The sequence below is a fragment of the Silurus meridionalis genome, chromosome 9 (assembly GCF_014805685.1).
Source record: "Silurus meridionalis isolate SWU-2019-XX chromosome 9, ASM1480568v1, whole genome shotgun sequence".
NCBI lineage: Eukaryota > Metazoa > Chordata > Actinopteri > Siluriformes > Siluridae > Silurus > Silurus meridionalis.
In genome coordinates this window covers 5,793,267-5,811,489 of record NC_060892.1, presented here as the reverse complement: position 1 = coordinate 5,811,489, position 18,223 = coordinate 5,793,267, and the positions used below count along the sequence as shown (strand labels likewise).

General features: G+C 37.6%; 4 protein-coding genes and 1 non-coding gene across 8 annotated transcripts in view; 2 read left to right on the top strand and 3 right to left on the bottom strand.

Moving 5' to 3' along the window:
• Positions 1-1,222, bottom strand: part of osbpl1a (oxysterol binding protein-like 1A) — a 31,781-nt gene extending 30,559 nt beyond the window's left edge. For all 3 annotated transcript variants that reach the window (XM_046857521.1, XM_046857522.1, XM_046857523.1), the window contains exon 1: positions 1,035-1,222. The gene's annotated coding sequence lies outside the window, so the exon portion shown is untranslated. The remainder of the gene's footprint in view (positions 1-1,034) is intronic.
• A 555-nt stretch (positions 1,223-1,777) lies between these two features.
• trmt13 (tRNA methyltransferase 13 homolog) lies at positions 1,778-7,327 on the top strand. Its single transcript, XM_046857540.1, is given in 12 exon segments — positions 1,778-1,942; positions 2,109-2,158; positions 2,264-2,330; positions 3,261-3,323; positions 3,601-3,670; positions 3,873-3,979; positions 4,062-4,134; positions 4,137-4,228; positions 5,113-5,185; positions 5,276-5,350; positions 5,449-5,854; positions 7,152-7,327. Coding segments are annotated over 12 exon segments (1,383 nt in total). The 5' UTR covers positions 1,778-1,804; the 3' UTR covers positions 7,321-7,327.
• A 186-nt stretch (positions 7,328-7,513) lies between these two features.
• lrrc39 (leucine rich repeat containing 39) lies at positions 7,514-11,377 on the bottom strand. The gene is made up of 9 exons (XM_046857552.1): positions 11,248-11,377; positions 10,918-11,107; positions 10,092-10,197; positions 9,861-10,017; positions 9,574-9,710; positions 9,005-9,150; positions 8,679-8,831; positions 7,782-7,924; positions 7,514-7,651 (listed from the first exon to the last, which is right to left on the bottom strand). Exons 2-9 carry the CDS (start codon positions 11,043-11,045, stop codon positions 7,587-7,589), a joined length of 1,035 nt encoding a protein of 344 aa, XP_046713508.1. The 5' UTR covers positions 11,046-11,107; positions 11,248-11,377; the 3' UTR covers positions 7,514-7,586.
• LOC124391160 (dynein light chain Tctex-type 5) lies at positions 10,010-16,211 on the top strand. Of its 2 annotated transcripts, XM_046857555.1 has the most exons (4): positions 10,010-10,046; positions 13,604-13,636; positions 13,869-13,970; positions 15,726-16,211. In XM_046857555.1, exons 1-4 carry the CDS (start codon positions 10,044-10,046, stop codon positions 16,086-16,088), a joined length of 501 nt encoding a protein of 166 aa, XP_046713511.1. In that variant the 5' UTR covers positions 10,010-10,043; the 3' UTR covers positions 16,089-16,211. The 2 variants fall into 2 exon arrangements, with proteins under 2 accessions (XP_046713511.1, XP_046713512.1); XM_046857556.1 differs by lacking the exon at positions 10,010-10,046 and having other exon boundaries at positions 13,543-13,636.
• LOC124391760 lies at positions 14,669-14,841 on the bottom strand. The gene has a single exon (XR_006927047.1). It is a non-coding gene; the product is annotated as a small nucleolar RNA SNORA81 (small nucleolar RNA).
• Positions 16,212-18,223: the final 2,012 nt, after the last annotated feature.

Genomic DNA, 18,223 nt, shown 5'->3' with positions numbered 1-18,223 from the left:
CTTTTTATTTATGGGCGGATAAAAAACGTAACTGGTCAATCACGCTGCAATCCACCAATCAGGGCCGAGCGCTCGCTCTGTTTTAAACTTGTTTTGATTGGCGCTTGATGGTATCTACTCATCACCAACATACAGTACAGTTGTATATATAAATATATATATAATTATAGATATATAAGAGAGTATTATATCTTATAATATATAAGAGAATAAAAAAAAAAAACCTTCCTCTTAAAGATGTCTTAATATACACCATCGTTAAATAAATGAGAACCTGGAAATACAACAATTTGGACTGTAAGTCATATAAACAGTCTACTACTGTGGTTTAGGATTATGTTTAGCTTGACCACTTTCACAATCAAGTCTCTACATCAGTGAATCTCAGCAATGATGGAACAATAATGAATGAAAAGGGTGTAGGTCAGTGGTTAAGATGTTAAACTTCTGAGCAGAAGGTTGTGAGTTCAAATCCTGCTGGCCCTTGAGGAGGGCCCTTAACCCGCAACCGCTCAGATGTGACAATAAAATCATTGTAAGTCGCCCTGGATAAGATGCATAAATACAAAACCTTCTTGGGGATTTTTATCTTTTTACTGTCTCCACCATTGACTCGCTCATTAATATTAAAATTATAGGAACCTGATTATGACGTCATACTCTGTATGAATAATTAGTCATTTCTGTACAGCTGCTTTGGGACAAAGTCTAATGTTAAAAAGGCTTTAGAAATAAAATGAAACTGGATTGAACAATAAAGTGTGAGTAAATATACATATTAATGAATATGAAATGAAATATTATTATATATAAAATTTTTGATCAAACGCATTATTAAATATAAATGTAATTATTATAAAATAAGTGCTAAAACCTTTTCATGTAATAGGTGTAGATACTGTACGTTTAATTGCAATCTACAGACTTTAGAGATTTTTATGATGATAATTATGATGATTGAAGTTATTGTGATATTATTATTATAGAGCTAAATTATATCAATGATTTCTAATTGGTGGCTGAACAGTACTCACCGCAGTATGAGGACTAACACATGGATTTACTTTCCGACCCAAGCTGATGCATCATTATGAAGAATTAATAATAGTTATAATAAATAAATAAACTCTCCCCAATTTTCTGTACCTCCACAGGAGCTGTTTTAATTTTCTTTCATCACTACATAAAATACACGGCATACAAACACTATTACAACTAGCAGTTCAACAGCTGATCAGGGGATACATACCAAATCCATACTTACTCCATATAAAGTGTTCTATATAGGGTGTATAATATATTGTTTTGTACCCTAGATAGTGCGCTTACGTAGGAAGCAAACACTATATTTGGCATTGCAGTAAAGGTTAATTTAAACTTCCGGGGTTTATGTGTAAACTTTAAAATAAAAGCAACAAACGCAGGTATTATAATATAAATGAATATAAAATATAGATATAGAACATAAAATACACTTATAAATGTTAATTGAATTTGAATAAAATGTTTTAATATTTTTTAAATAATTTTAACATTGGTAATGATTAGGCAGCTTGCAGAAATCGGTGTTTAAATGACACTTTTGAATATTTGTTAAAAAAAATTTGATCTAAGTATTGCGATATTTTATTTTGCAATGTTTTATAATCGTTTTTGAGTCGTTTATGTTCGTCTTTTCTCGCATTTAAATCTTTTATTTTGACAATCGTTACTTCTCCTGCGGTGAAGTATGTAGTGCAGATCGGTAGTGTGTCTTTTGTGCACTTCATAGGGCACTTGCTGCGTTAATTTGAATTCGGCCAAAATGGCGGCGGTGGTGCTACCGGATGGAGTTGCGGCTCCTTTACCTGGACGGTGCGCTTTTTACGTGGCGAAAAAGAAACGTTACTGCAAAATGGTGGTCGGAAAAGGGAAAAGATTTTGCGGCGAACATGGAAATGTGGTACGTTTTGTTATTTAAACATTAATCCTGGTCTGTTTTCCAGATTTCCGCTTAGTCTGCTAGCTGCAGGCGCGTGCACAGAAATGAAGGGAAGAGATATTGCATGAATCCTGTCACGTGCATCTTGTTTATTTATTTGTTTGTTTGTTTGTTTGTTTGTTTGTAGGATTCAGACAGTGATAGAAAGCGGATCCCCTGTCCTCTAGACCCCAAGCAGTAAGTTTGAAGCACATTCACACTCATTGTCAAGATTTGTTTAGAACATATTTAAATAATTGTATATTTATATTGACAATATGATCTACTTTTTTCTTTTGACAGCACTGTGTATGAGGACATCTTGAAAAAACACCTGGAAAAGTGCAATTCCAAGCAGAAGCCCAAACCTGTAAGCATTTCATCTCAAAGAGACTTTATTTTCTTTATAAATACTTCTTTCCTTCTTGTATCACAGTACAGGTATTACATAATTCTTTGCCTAACTGTAGAAATAAAGCAGATTTCTATTGTAAAGCTTTCAGTGTTTTACAGAATTAAACTCCATGTTCATGCCTTGATCCTGCTTCATAATCGTAATATAGACTAAGTCTTAGTTATAGCATCAATTCATAGGATACCTAAGAATATCTTCTATATATCTATAAATCATCAGTATATACACTGCATAATACACTAATAATACACTGTAATAATACACTAATAATACATAATACACTGCATATTGCATTTATGTATATGTTGGATTTCACAAATTGGCAGTCCAGATACCAAGTAAACTTAATCAATGACTAACAACATTAATAATATGTACTAAAGTAACAATAGGTTTTTATATTCCTCATTTGTGAAACATTTGTGTTAATAATTCTGAGTGTTCAACTGAGTTTTGAAAATGGAGCGTTAATAAAAAAAAAAAAAAAACACCATGTAAAATAGTACTGAACTTCATTACCAAAAAAAAAGGCTGACTCAAGAAATTGTGCTAAATGAAATAAATATGAATATATTAATTATATAAAAAAAATATTGAGGGACAAAAGACATGCATTTAAACCGAAAGGAAAAGTAACAGCCCAAATATATAAAGAGTTGCATCCAAAAAGAAGAAGAATTAAAAAAAGCCAATTCAAATAAACAGCACGTAATGTCAGCGATTCTCCTCTAGAGGCCGCTCTCGTACTGTATAACGAATATATAAACTGTATAACAGAAAAACAGTACCAGCCAACAGACTTATTAAACACATGAATAATGAATGAATCATTTACTACAAAGTGCTTACTGTGGTTCTGAGTTGTGCATCTGATTTGTTTTTAAGGTGTACTATGTGCAAGACATCAACGCTGGTCCTGGAACTGAAGATAATGATGCTGTCGATGAGGTGAAATCAATTAGCACTCATTTATTCATAATTTTAAAAATGCTTTTTCAACATTATCTTATCAGATGGTCTAGAGTTAGACATGGTATGTTTCCCCCTGTTTTTTCATTGATGAATAACAATTTTGTTACTAAATTCTTAGAATTAATTAGTAGATAATTATGGAATAAAGATATACCTTTCATGAATCCCTCATAAACCTTGCAGGGGGATAAAATGTTTGTATTCGTCTGTGATATTTGTAAAAAAAAAAAATGAATGCTGATAATTGTTGTAGGTGTCCCTTGCTGAGAGATCGAAAGAGGAGCTGGATAGTCTAATTCAGAAACTAAAGACTGCAGTAAAAGGTGTGTGTGTGTGTGTGTGTGTGTGTGTGTGTGTGTTTTTTAATTGAGACTTTATCCATCTGATTTATATAGTATTTGTTTTGAATGGTTTGATCAAATATATATTTTACAGTAGATTTTTTTTCCTTTGCGAGAATTAAACGCAGGGCATTTGTAGCTTTCTTTTACCCATCATCTATTATTCCATTTCCACACATTTTAGGATTAAACACAGCACCTGATGCCAGCCTTCTCTCTCATCCAGCTTTAAATGAAGCCCTCAATGATCCCAAGAATGGGAATTTTGCTTTTAAACATCTCAAGCAGCAGGTAATTATTCATCACCACTCGTTTCAAATAAAAATAAAAGTACATTTGTACCCTGCATGAACACGTGTTGTGTGTTTAACAGGCCTCGATCCTGGGGAATATGGAGGCTCTGGAGCTGCTCGGGCCTGAGAGATGTTATGTGGAGTTTGGTGCTGGAAGGGTAAACTCTCCCACTGGATTCACGTCGCACTCCAGGAAGCTGAGAATGTCCACTTCCTGTTAGTGGAGCGGTCTAGTACTCGCTTTAAGGTATGCATTTTCAAGCATTACTCTAAAATGCGGGCATAAGACCATGCCCCTTTTCTAGAACCGTCAGAGAGGCCACACCTCCCTCTTGAACAGTCACATAGCCCACGCCTCCCTCTTGAACTGTCACATAGGCTACGCCCCCCCTCGAACTGTCACATAGACCACACCTCCTTCTTTGTAACAGTCAAATAGACCACACCTCATTCTCATTAACATACACATAGACCACGCCTCCTTCACATTAACAGACACATAGACCACGCCTCCTTCTCATTAACAGCCACATAGACCATGCCTCCTTCTCATTAACATACACATAGACCATGCCTCCTCATTAACATACACATAGACTATGCCTCCTTCTCATTAACATACACATAGACCATGCCTCCTTCTCACAGACACATAGACCACGCCTCCTTCTCGTTAACAGACACAGACCATGCCTCCTTCTCATTAACATACACATAGACTACGCCTCCTTCTCATTACAGACACATAGACCACGCCCTTCTCGTTAAGACACATAGACCACGCCTCCTTCTCGTTAACAGACACAGACCATGCCTCCTTCTCGTTAAGTCACATAGACCACGCCTCCTTCTCTTTAAGTCACATAGACCACCTTTACTGCAGTATAAAAGTAATAAAGCATGTTATAGTGTTCGGTTATAATAATTAATTTTGTAGCGGTAGCACTGTGCTATGTCTTATCATTCAATCATTTGTTATTAAAATAGCTCAACAGTCTTAGTTTTAAACCTGGTTCGTGAAAAAAAATCATGCAACGGTTGTGTTAAATTAAATATCTACTCTTGTTTCTTTTTATTGTTTTGGTTTTTTTGGTCTTTCTTTTCTAAAATGTGTTTTTCTTATTTGTTAAGGTAGACGGTAAACACAAAAACACAGACTCGACATTCAACAGGCTACAGGTTGACATTCAGCACCTCGACTTGAGTAAGTGGTGACTTTTTCCTTAAACTGGGAAATTAAGATCAAGATATTACATGTATAATAATTTTTTTCACTACATTTGATGTCCTGTAGGCAGAGTGCCGTTTTTACAAGAAAAGCAGCTTCCTGTAATTGCAGTGGGCAAACATCTGTGTGGTGCAGCAACAGGTGAGTAAACTGCCTAATTAATTCACTTTGTCTTTTTTTTTATTTTTTTTTTTATAATTATTGATTATAACCATTTTCTTCTGGCATGTTCTTCACAGATTTGGCTCTGAGGTGTTTATTTGAGTGTAGTGCAAAAGACAAAGACAGCGAGCCTTCCAATAAACGGATAAAACTGCAAGTTGATGTAGAAAGAGCCGCTGAGGTGATGCGTTCTTCTAAAGGCATCGAAGAGGTCGCCGTGTCGGGGCTCGCCATCGCCCTCTGCTGCCATCATCGCTGTGAATGGAGGCATTATGTAGGAAAGGACTTTTTCCGAGAGCGAGGTCTCGGGGCAACTGAGTTTTCAGCTTTCCAGCGCATGTCCAGCTGGGCTACGTGTGGAATGAAAAGAGTTAAATCCATCTTGAATCCTGAGAAATCCTCCCAGGAGAACGACAAAGATGACGAAGGACAAGAGGGTGAACATGAAGGGAGTCCTGATGACATTCCTGATCATCTTAATACGTGAGTGTCGGAGTGTTCTGTTTCAGTAGAAGAGAAGAGATATATATATATATATATATATATATATATATATATATATATATATATATATATAGAGAGAGAGAGAGAGAGAGAGAGAGAGAGAGAGAGAGAGAGATGTAGGAAAAGCCTGGGTAGATAGAGGAAGAAGGAAGATGGACAGAAAGAAATATGGATAAAATGAAAGTGGACATACAGACAGAGAGTGACATGGACAGAATTTAGAGATGCAAGAAGAGACAAGAAGGTAGTGAAAGACTGCAAAACGGAGAGAATATTGTTAGAAAGAAAGGGGAGATACAGACAGATGGAGACGACTTTGACATAGGAAAGTTAAATCTAGTATTAGGGGGCTGAGCATTAGGGAGATAGAAGCAGCACAAGAAGGGAGTGAGACACTGCAAATTTGAGAGATGGATGGAAAGAAATGTGGATGGAGAGAGTGAAAAAACAGACTGAGATATAGAGAGACGCATGGTGAGAGACAACAAACGAAAATTGTGTGAAAGAGGAAGGATGTGTGGAGATACAGACTGGGATATAAAGACCTGGACGGAAAGAGAGATACAGCATAGAAAAGTTAGCAATAGTGTGTGTGTGTGTGTGTGTGTGTGTGTGTGTGTGTGTGTGTGTGTGTGTGTGTGTGTGTGTGTTGGGGGGGCATTGGGGAAATGAAGGAAGACAGATGAGCAAATAAAAATATAGATAGAGATATAAAGAAACCTGGAAAGAGAAAGAGACAATGTAGAAAAATTAAAGATTGTGTGTATTAGAGGGAGGAAAAGCCTGAGCTTTGGGGAGATGGAAGCAACACAACAAGGGGGTGAAAGTCTGCAGAAGGGAGAGAGGTGTGGGCAGATAGAAAGTTGGATGGAGAGACAGTGGAGATATAGACTGAGAAACAGAGAGAGAGCGACACTGCGTATCGAAGATCGAGATAGTGGCAATACAAAATGAGAGAGATGGACAGAGAGAAATAGGAAGATTTGAAAGACGTGCAAAGAGACACTGCATAGAGACACTGCATAGGAAAGATACTGAAAGAGAATGTAAGAGGAAATGGGGTGAGGAAGGAGAGATATAGAGAGACACTAGCTGCTGGTTTATTTCTCTTATTTCCCGAGTCAGCACTGATATTTCTTTGGCTCAGGAGAAAATTTTAACACCGTTTTGTGGATTGTTTCTACTGAATCAAGTGTTGTGCTCTTAGTGAGTGTGTGTGTGTGTGTGTGTGTGTGTGTGTGTGTGTGTGTGTGTGTGTGTGTTCTGTTTCACATAGTGCTGTGTCAGCAGAAGAACGCGAGCATGTTGGACGCTTGTGCAAGATGCTGATTGATCACGGCAGGCTGCATTACCTTCAACAAAGAGGCTTCAAACCCAGTCTTAGAATCTACACAAGCCCAGATGTTTCTTTAGAGAACGTGCTTCTGACTGCACTTCCCAGCTAAACACACACACACACACACACACACACACACACACACACACGCACACTCTTCCTGATTAAGACATACAGCAACAATTAATGATGAGCTCATTTTAGGTTTTTTTTTTTTTTTTTTTAAAGTTCAGTTTTGTACACAGTGGCAGCAGCAGAAGAGAACAACACAGCCCTTAGTAGTCCTAGATTATAGAGACACAGGACAGACAGGACAGGACAGGACGGGATCATCAGGACAGAAAGCACCAGTATCAGCCAGCATGCAGGAACGTGTCACGCCACTTCGTCTATCGAACCGTCCAGCGTCACATTTAGCACTGACATGTAAGTCTGCGATCCTGAAACACATTTTTGATGGACAGCAGGTCAATCACAGGCTTACAGGTTTCTTTTTTTTATTATTTCATTTTATTGAAAAAAAAAAATCTCAGCATTTGTAAGCACAGTGCATATTGAGTATGGCATAACCTCTTTTGCGGGCTTCGTGGATATAATGGTGCATGAATTCTCGGCCGAACATCTCCCTATCGTTGTCCTCTTCGGCCACGTCCTCTTTTAGGTCAGGAAGAGTCACGTCGTATGTCAGAGGGTTGTCTCGGAAATTTACAAACCTGAAAAAAGAACCAGAAATATTTTTAAAGGCTCTATCAATTATCAAATAAAAGGTAAAAAATTTACTATTTTTAGACATGAATGCTTGTATGTGTGTGTGTGTGTGTGTGTGTGTGTGTGTGTGTGTGTGTGTACACCTGATCTTTCCTGCTATATGTGGTTCTTTTCCAAACTGTTACCACAAATCTGGAGGCACTCAATTGTACAGGACGTCTTTAGATGCAGTATAATAAAATTTTGCATTCACCTGAACTTGGAAACCCAAACCCTTTCCACCATTGCGATGCCCCCGTGTACAAAGTGACGACCTTGAAGATCTGGTTTACACGCTTTGGAGAGGAAGATGAATTGGAATGTTGACTGCACCCCAGGTCTCCTCACTTACATCAGTACCTTCCTTTCTTTATACCCTTGTGGCTGGTGAACATAAACATCCATAACCACACTCCAAAATCTAGTGGAACATCTTCCCATAAGAGTGGAGGGAATTATAAGAGCAAATTGGGATTAAATGTGGACTAAAAGCGTTCCACCTAAGATCCTCCTCTCCAACCTATGTAAAGCTTATCTTCATGCATTGTGCCCCGGAGAAGTTTAAGCGAAGTAAAATTGAATGCTACCACATACAGAGACGTCCTGTACAATTGTGTAGTTTGTGGAAGAAACACACATGACTGGAAAATCATGTAAATACTTTTGTCCATATGGTGTGTGTTCAAAATTTCTGTTTTATTTTATTTAAAAACTGTACACCTGAGGTTGGACATGCCCTCCATCAGTGGAGGAATGTCTCTGAGCTTGTTCTTGCTGAGCACCAGCGTGTCCAGGTTGTGCATGCGGCTGATGTTGTCTGGCAGATACTCCAAATCGTTTCTTTGGAGCCACAGTGTGTGCAGCTTCTCCATCCTTGAATTAAAAAGAGAATAGTGGATTTGTATGGCATTTAATAATAATATTACATCAGTGACACCTTACAGCTCGAGCATAGCGAAGATGTTCACAGAGAGCTGCTCCATGATGAAATGACTGATAAACGATGCAGAAATAAGGACAAAAACAAGTGACGAGAGTTTGCGTACTTGTGAATATCATCTGGTAAGTGCTCCATTTGGTTCCCGCCCATGTCCAACCACTCGAGAGCCGGAAGATTTACTACACACTCGGGAATTGTGCTGAACCGATTCATTGAGAGGTCCAGGTGGTGTAGTTTCTTCAAATTGCTGAACTGAGGAACCAGAAATGGCATTCTGTCATAACAGCTGATCTGAGAGCATCTGAGCTCTAAATAAACCTTCATATGAAAGACACATTCTGGATTCTGGTAACAGCATGAATTTTTGTTGATGGTAGCTGATGAACTGCTTTGTTATTCGGTTGAACATAAAGAAAAATGCAGGATGTAACACGCAATATTTTAAGCCACTTGTTACTACGACTTGTTCATTTTAAAAGACCCGTCTTATTTTCTTTTGTATTTTTGGTATTGCTCTTCAATAAAAAAAAAAAGTACTTCTTATCCGATTACTCGATTAATGGATGCAATAATTGGTAGAATAATTAATTAATAAAATAATCGATATTGAACTTATTATTAAACAGAGACCCTAACCCTATCTTGTATTAAAGCCACCAATCAAAATGCCACTACCTGTTGTGGAAGCTCATCTAGATCCCGGTTCATTGCCAGTTCCAGTCTCTCCAAACACTCGCAGCTGCACAACTCCTCCGGGACGACGTTCAGTCTGTTGTAACTCACAAGTAGCTCTCGTAGCCGGGTTAGTTTACCTAATGAGAAGACCATTATGGGAGCATATAAAGCCTGGAGAACCTTGCATGTTTTCTAGACATTTCCCTGGTTAAAATAATTCGAAAATGTTAAATCAGCAAAATAAACAAAGCTTAGTTACTCCAAACCCAGAATTGGCTTCTACTGACCAATTTCTTTAGGAATTTCTGTGATTGCGTTGCGTGAAAGGTCGAGAACAATAAGACTCTGAAAGCTGGAGATAAAGCGAGGTATCTTCTGAAGCCCTGTTCGGTGAAGCTGCCATTCCTGAAGCTGAGAGAGCTGGACCAGAGCTGCAGGAAGAGTCTACAGATCCATATCTGTGAAACCATATGGTGAGGTATAGAAAAAATAATTAAATGCGGAGTTTCTGAAGGTACCTTCCACTCCTCGTTTTCGATGCGTAGGATGATCCTTCCATCCTCGGTCACAATTTTTTCTTTTAACTTAGCCAAGGTGATCCGATCCTCCCATGTCCCAGTCAATCTGCAGAACAGTAGGGTGGCCGAGAAGTGCAAAAATCCATTAACAAATCAGAAAACAAATTACTAAACTAGTAAACACTTACAAATACGAAAACAAAATAACAAATCCGAAAACACAACGACAATTCAGACAAACCGGAAACCTGGGTTTATATTATATGAACCCAAATACAGTACATGAAATGCTGCATACACAGGAGCCTACATAGTAACTTCCCAAATTGTACACATTTCATAAAAATCACAATTAAATGCACTTTATATCAATAAATGCATCATGTAATCAGAATTCAGAATGCATTTATTTAAAAGTAAATGTTTTTATATAATTCTAAGATAAATAGAACAGAAGGATGAAGTAGAATTTACAATATAATAAAATAGTATTTGCAACAAAATGTATATATATATATATATATATATATATATATATATATATATATATATATATATATATATAATGTATATGTGTGTGTGTGTGTGTGTGTAAGTATATGTATGTATATATATATATATATATATATATATATATATAATATAGAAATGGACTATGGGGTATAAACTCCAAGTGGAGCAGCAATTTGTAGTCACGCACTTCCACAACAAACTTTGACTTTCAATTCTTTGGCAAGAAGAGAAGTGATGAGTTTAACCATTTCAATTCACATGAATTCATCCTACTAGTGTTTGCATTCATTTCCCAACAATGATTTTCACCCACCTTCCCACAGTCGCTCTGTCCCTCTGCTTTTTCTCTCTGTTCAACTCCTCCTTGTTCTTCTTTATCCTAGTTTCCCATAAAGCTTTGACTGAGTTCACCGTCCCGAAACACACAGTCACACCGGTCATGATGACCCTGTCTTATAACCTGTATGTCTCAGTGACTCTAACGGTGTGGGGAAAACACTCTCCTGTGGAACGACAAATCAAAAAGAAGCCAGAAGATATAGCACAAGAAAAGGATCTAATCATTTCTACACAGTGTGATCTCATATATAACAGTGTGATACCACAATTTGGCTAGAAACCTATGAAAATAGTCTGCACTTACCGCACTTAGCCATTCGAATTTTCTTTTTTCGCCCAATTCCCATGTGCTTAATAACACATTATCCTGATTGCATTTGTCACTGGCTTTCTCTCATGAAGTGTAAACTCTGGGAAGGAGCTAAAATTAGTCACAGAGCTGAGAACAGAAACGTCACATGGCAGAGTACAAGGGCAGCTGCCTGCTGACACTCATACCTGACCCTCAAACACTGTTCTCTACAATGAAGAGCAAAAGATCAGAATATAAAACCTACAAAAAGGAGACATTTGATACTACAGTCAGTCTGTACATCTAAAAAAGTTGCTAAATTAATGATCTTTCACATGCAGCTGTTCATTTCTGTTTCTGTTTATTTCTTTCTCTGCACATGTGCATACAACTGATGGATATTTCAATGATTTAATGATGTAAATGATGTAATATAAAAAAATGACAATATGGAATATGTACAAACATTATACACATTGCATATACAGATAATATACTGTATATATATATATATATATATATATATATATATATATATATATATATATATATATATATATATATATATATAAGGATCCTATTGCACATTTAATCTCTATCTGCTGTTATAATAAACTCCACTCTCCTTGGGAGATGGTTCCCAGGAGATGTTAGAGTGTGCTTTTGAAAATTTGAGAGATTTCATTCGTCAAGTCAAATCAAGTTTATTTCTATTGCGCTTTTCACAACAAACATTGTCTCAAAGCAGCTTTACAGAAATCAACAGTTAAGGTGAATGGTGTGTATTTATCCCTGATGAGCAGCCGTGGTGACTGTGGCAAGGAAAAACTCCCTTAGATGTTATGAGGAAGAAACCTTGAGAGGAAAAAGACTCAAAAGGGGAACCCATCCTCATTTGGGTGACATCAAGACTGTGATCATAAATCTTTCAACAATACAGAACACTGGAGAGTGAGAACTAACATGAGCACTAGAGTGTGTGATAAGTAATGTTCTTTCTACGGTCTTATACAGTCTTTATGGTTATAAAACTAGGAGCTACTGAGCAACTCAATATTTGTGATCATCACAGATCCAACACCAGCTTCTCCATGCCAGAGTCTTTAAACACTCCAGGAGATCCAATGTCAAAACTCCACACATGAAGTGGGATCCAATTGGCACTAGTACATCTCTAGATGGTACAGGATGTTTGCGAGTTCGGCATCTACTTCTTTAAAGGTCCATAATCTTCATGAGGTGGAAGGTGAGGTGGGACGTTCAGCCTCAAGAGTGTGAGTAAAGTCAGGTACTGATGTAGATGAGATGAGGAGACCTGGAGTGCAGTCAGTATTCTAGTTCATCCCAAAGATGTCAGAGCTCTCAGGACACTCAAGATCTTTCACTCTAACCCATATCTTCATGGAGCTTGCTTTGTGAAAAGGCGAATTGTCATGCTAGGACAGTTTGGCGTATCCTAGTTCAAGTGCTAATCTTATATAATTGTAAGAACCACATATAGAAGAACCGTTATTGCTTTTTAATAAAGTATTCTTTTCCCAAACCGTTTAAAGTTGTGCCAGCGTCATTTGGATCGGATATTTTACTTTGAGGACAAAGTTTCTCCATTATTAAGCATTTAAAGGCTCTGCGATGGAAGAGTTGGTGTTGAAGGTATAATAATCTCAGATGTTGAGAGAATTTATTGCTCAGTAGCTTCTGGTTCTCCAGTAACTCCAACTGACTGTATAAGACTATAGAAAGGACATTACTCATAATCACACACTCCGGTGCTCATGATATTTCTCACTCTCCAGTGTTTGTAATGTTTTAATGATTTATAATCACACTCTTGGTGTCACTCTGATGAGGATGGGTTCCCTTTTGAGTCTGATTTCTCTCAAGGTTTCTTCCTCATACCATCTGAGGGAGAGTTTACTTGCCACAGTCATCCCAGACTTTCTCTTCAGGGATAAATACACATCAATAAAAATATAAGTGAACTTTGTTCTATAAATGTTTCATTCTGTTAAGCTGCTTTGAGACATTATCCACTGTCAAAAGCCCAATAGAAATAAAATCGGATTGAATAATTTGATTTGATTTATCATCTGAGACTCGGTTACTTTCCCAGATTGTGTCAGAAAAAAACTGACTTTGAAAACTTTCCTGAGTCACCAATCTAATTAAACAAAAACTATATGTTTCACATTCCTGCTTAATTTTATTCCAGAGGGTGCAAGAATGCACTCGCTCCATTAAAAAAAAGTCATGTGATCAGCTTGAACCAAGATTTGTGATTTTGTGACCCGAATGTTTACACCCCTTTGTGTGGTGTCTGAGGAACGAGGTGGAGTTTACAACACTGCTTCTGTCTCATTGTGTGCAGAGGAACACATCTTTCAACTCAAAGAACATGATGGTAGGAGTTTCTTTGTTGCACTGTTGCAATACATGTAGGATTTGTATTTTATATATATATATATATATATATATATATATATATATATATATATATATATATATATATATAGTAGAATAGCATCTGCATTTATATTATTTTTTCATTCTTAAAGCATATAAGATGCACTTATTGCACTTGGAAGGTCATGTGGGAAGGTGGTCTAACCTTTTTCCTGACACTGTTTTATAAGCGAGAGATTTGTAAGCCGGGTGCGTCTACAAAAAAGCGCACCTCCAAACGAGCAGTGAAGAAAGAGGCATCATCTCTCAGCATTAGACCTCAACGGGAAGAGGTATGAGATGATGTTACGATTATATCTCTATGATACATCAAATTTATGCATTGAAATTGGTGTTAAGTGTTGGTTATGGTTCTTTATGACGATAAAGCAGTTAAACAAATTGCAATTGGAATAACCTGCAATTAAACAAATTGCGGGTTGGTCAAAATTCAGCTGATGGGATTCTGACAAAGACCAGGTCCTGTGATATTTCTTCAGTTTCTGAGTCATTGCATTGACACACTTTTAGAATGTGGATTAATTTTATGATGATCTATAAGGCCCTACATGGTATGGCACCTCATAACTGTACTTATCACAACTTTTACACTCCAAGGTATGATCTCTGCTCTTCTGATTCTGGTCTTTAAGTTGTTCCTCGCACTCATTTACGTTCTATGAGTGATCTGGGTTTACAGCACCAAAACTGTGGAATTATCTTCCCATTGACATTAGACAGGCTGAATGTTTTAGGGCAGGGGTCACCAACATGGTGCCCACGGGCACCAGGTAGCCCGCAAGGACCACATAAGTCGCCTGTCTAAAAATAGCTGTTTTCTGCTTTTTTAAATCATTGTTGATAATTATTATGAGAAATCATTAACATGATCAGTGTCTTCACATAGGTAAATTGAGCAAATTTGTTATTTCAGATCAAACTGTAAACTGTGTGTATCAAACTGGTAGCCCTTCACATTAATCAGTACCCAAGAAGTAGCTCTCAGTTTCAAAAAGGTTGGTGAACCCTAAAACAGGGGTCACCAACCTTTTTGAAACTGAGAGCTACTTCTTGGCTTCTCTTGGCTTCTCTGCTTTTTTTCTCATACATTTACAGAGTAAATGTATGAGAAAAAAAGCAGAGGCGCTGATGATGTATCAGTGTAATACTACACTGATCAGGCATAACATTATGACATTAAAACATTATTAGCGGTGAAGTGAATAACACTGATTATCTCTTCATCATGACACCTGTTAGTGTGTGGGATTTATTAGGCAGCAAGTGAACATTTTGTCCTCGAAGCTGATGACAAGGACCAAATTGTGACGTCTAGACGACTGGGTCTGAGCATCTCCAAAACTGCAGCTCTTGTGGGATGTTCCTGATCCGCAGTAGTCAGTATCTATCAAAAGTGCTCCAATGAAGGAACAGTGGTGAACTTGTGACAGGGTCGTGGGCGGCCGAGGCTCAGTGATGCACGTGGGGAGTGAAGGCTGGTCCATGTGGTCCGATCCAGCAGATGAACTCCTGTAGCTCAAACTGCTGAAGAAGTTCATGCTGTTGATGCTTTAACAGATCAGGACTGTTTTGGCAGCAAAAGGGGGACCAACACAATATTAGGCAGGTGGTCATAATGTTATGCCTGATTGATACATTTGTGATAGGGCAATATAACAAATGCTTATTTGTTTCATGGAAATTATAATGGCTATAAATTAAAATTGTGGTATAGATGGAATAATACACCTTAAAAGGATGTGCAGTAGGAACATATTCTGCTTCAGGGTGAAAAAACATAACTTTATTATTTACATTTACTCCTTGGATTATTAAAAAATGGATTATTTTCCATAATAGCTGTACCTGAATTTCTAAATGATTATACCCATAGTTCAATTTACACTTTTTTATTATATAAATACTTTATAACAAGTCTTTTAATTAACCAATGTTTTTCAGAAATGCATTGATTTGACATGGTGCTTAATAATTTTTTTCCGTACGCATGACTATTCATCAGGTAACTGAATGTAACTTTTTTTAAGGACCATGTGAAAGAGCACCTTGTGCTCCACCAGTTTGTGCCACAACACCACTTCCCCAATGGTCTCCTTCTCTCCCTGATGAAGCGCCTGATGGATGAGAGACTCGGTGCCATGGAGTACAGCCCGGCATGTTCGTCTGTCGCCACTGAGCTGTCTGAATCCATTAAAGAGGCAGCGAAAGGCCTCTCCAATGGACGCTATAAACTCATCTGCTGCGTTGCCATAGGGCAGCTCCGCAACTCTGCCGTCTCCTGCTCGAGCCGAGGTGTCTGGAGTCCAGACACAGACACCTTCACAGAGTACCTGTTCAAAAACCAGCATCTGTTCGCCCTGTGCGTTCTCTTCGCCGTGTACCAGGAGTAGGATAAATGTCAATTAGTGAATTACTGAATTTAACACAGACATAATGTACAAATGTTCACATTTCTGTTCTAACATCTGATGAAAATTGCTTATACAATAATAATAATAAAAAATCTCTCGTTAGATTTTTGTATTTTTTTTTTTTTTTACACAATTTCAACCTTTTTAACCCCATAAACCTGTTTGCCTTCATGGCCTGTTGGCACTCATACCTTCATCGAGTACCTCTTCAAATCCCAGCATCTGTCTTGTGCATTTCCTTCACTATATACACAGAGAAGGTGTGTACATTCTGTATGGAGAGTTCAAATCAGATAGCTCTTTAAACGCCTTCTTAAAGCACTCAATTCAACTACATTTGCCACAGGGGCACTTCAGAAAAACTTAAATAAAAATAAAAGTAAACAAAATGCACCTGAGCTTCTTTCACAGTGCTTTAGCATAAGGATTCATATCTGTGTTCAGATAGAAATCCTTTGCCTATAAGTCCATTTAACAATGGACATTGTTCCACAGCAGCTTTACAGAAATGACTGGTTTATGAATACACTGATAAGCAACATAAATGAGTCCTTATCAGTCCCTATAAGATTTAAGTTAAAAGGGGGTTTAATGCTATTTCATGCATTCTGAGATATTTACACTGTAAAGAGTTGGATTCTTATAGATGTTTGCAGATGATATTGTTATTTGTGGTGAGAGTAGTGAGCAGGTTGAGAAGAGCCTGGAGAGGTGAAGGGACACGCTGGAGAAATAAGGGAATGAAAGTCAGTAGGAGTAAGACAGAGTACGTGTGTGTGTGAATGAGAGGGGGTGCAGTGGACTGGTGCTGTTGCAGGAAGAAGAGGTGGAGAAGGTGGAGGAGTTCTGGTACCTGGGATCAACAAAGTAATGGAGAGTGTGTTAGAGAAGTGAAGAAAAGAGTGCAGGCAGGGTGGAGAAGAGTGACAGGAGTGATTTGTGATAGAAGAGTATCTGTGAGAGTAAAAGGGAAAGTTTATAGGACTGTGGTGAGTCCTGAAATGTTGTATGGTTTAGAGACAGTGGCATTGAGTAAAAGACAGGAGGTGGAGCTGGAGGTAGCAGAGCTGAAGATGTTGAGGTTTTCGTTGGGAGTGATGAGGATGGAAAGGATTAAAAATGAGTTTATTAGAGTAACCACTTATGCAGGACGTTTTGGAGACTAGGTAAAAGAGGCGAGATTGAGATGGTTTGGACATGTGCAGAGGAGGGACATGGGGTACATCGGTAGAAGAATGCTGAGGAAGGAGGAAAAGAGAAATACCAAGGAGGTTTATGGATGTTTTGAGGGAAAACATGCAGGTAGTTGGTCTGAAAGAGGCAGATGTAGAGACAGAGTAGTACGAAGACAGATGACCCACTGTGGCGACCCCTAATGGAAGAAGCCGAAAGAAGAAGTGTAAGAAGACTTCACTGAATGACAGGATTTAATCTGTTCATAGTAACTGCAGCCAGAAAGCTGTTTATATTATTTACAGTCCAAATCCATCTTCATGATTCTTCACTTTAACCTTTTCACAGCAATCTCATGGATCTTTGGAGATCTTTGAAAGTCTTTACGCTTTAAAGGTCTTTACGGATCATTTTGTGTAGTTTAAAGGCCAAAAAGGCAATTTAACCCAATTCAAATTAAATCAATGTAATGTGCTGTATTTTCTAAACCCACTGTAATATTACTACAGATATAATTAAATGATCAGCCAATTGCCATTTCAGAATGACATCATTTATTAAAACTTTTTCCTCCCTCACACAAAATCCACACAAAACAAACGGAAAAAAAACCCTGTGCCTGCTTATGTAACATCCATAAATGACCTGTTCTCCAACTACATACACCAATCAGAAAAATCATATATATATATATATATATATATATATATATATATATATATATATATATATATATATATATATATATTCAGTAAAATTCTAATGATTTTCTTCACCACCAAACATCCCATAATCAGAGCCAGGATGTTAGTGTGTGTGTGTGTACACGCTCAACACTTATTTGTGCAATAATGCTTGTGTTTGGGGGTAAAAATATCTGCATTTATAAGTTTGGGGAAGTGTTAATAGTGTTTATGACAATCATAAGAGAATCAAAAGGA

Excerpts from the sequence above, each read along its gene's own strand:
- LOC124391160 (XM_046857555.1), top strand. Across the intron at positions 13,637-13,868 it reads TCAACTCAAAGAACATGATG|CGAGAGATTTGTAAGCCGGG; the intron begins GTAGGAGTTTCT and ends CTGTTTTATAAG. Across the intron at positions 13,971-15,725 it reads TTAGACCTCAACGGGAAGAG|GACCATGTGAAAGAGCACCT; the intron begins GTATGAGATGAT and ends ACTTTTTTTAAG.
- lrrc39 (XM_046857552.1), bottom strand. The coding sequence starts at position 11,045 with ATGACCGGTGTGACTGTGTGTTTCGGGACGGTGAACTCAGTCAAAGCT. Across the intron at positions 9,711-9,860 it reads AGAAATTCCTAAAGAAATTG|GTAAACTAACCCGGCTACGA; the intron begins GTCAGTAGAAGC and ends TCTTCTCATTAG. Across the intron at positions 7,925-8,678 it reads GAGGGCATGTCCAACCTCAG|GTTTGTAAATTTCCGAGACA; the intron begins GTGTACAGTTTT and ends TTCTTTTTTCAG.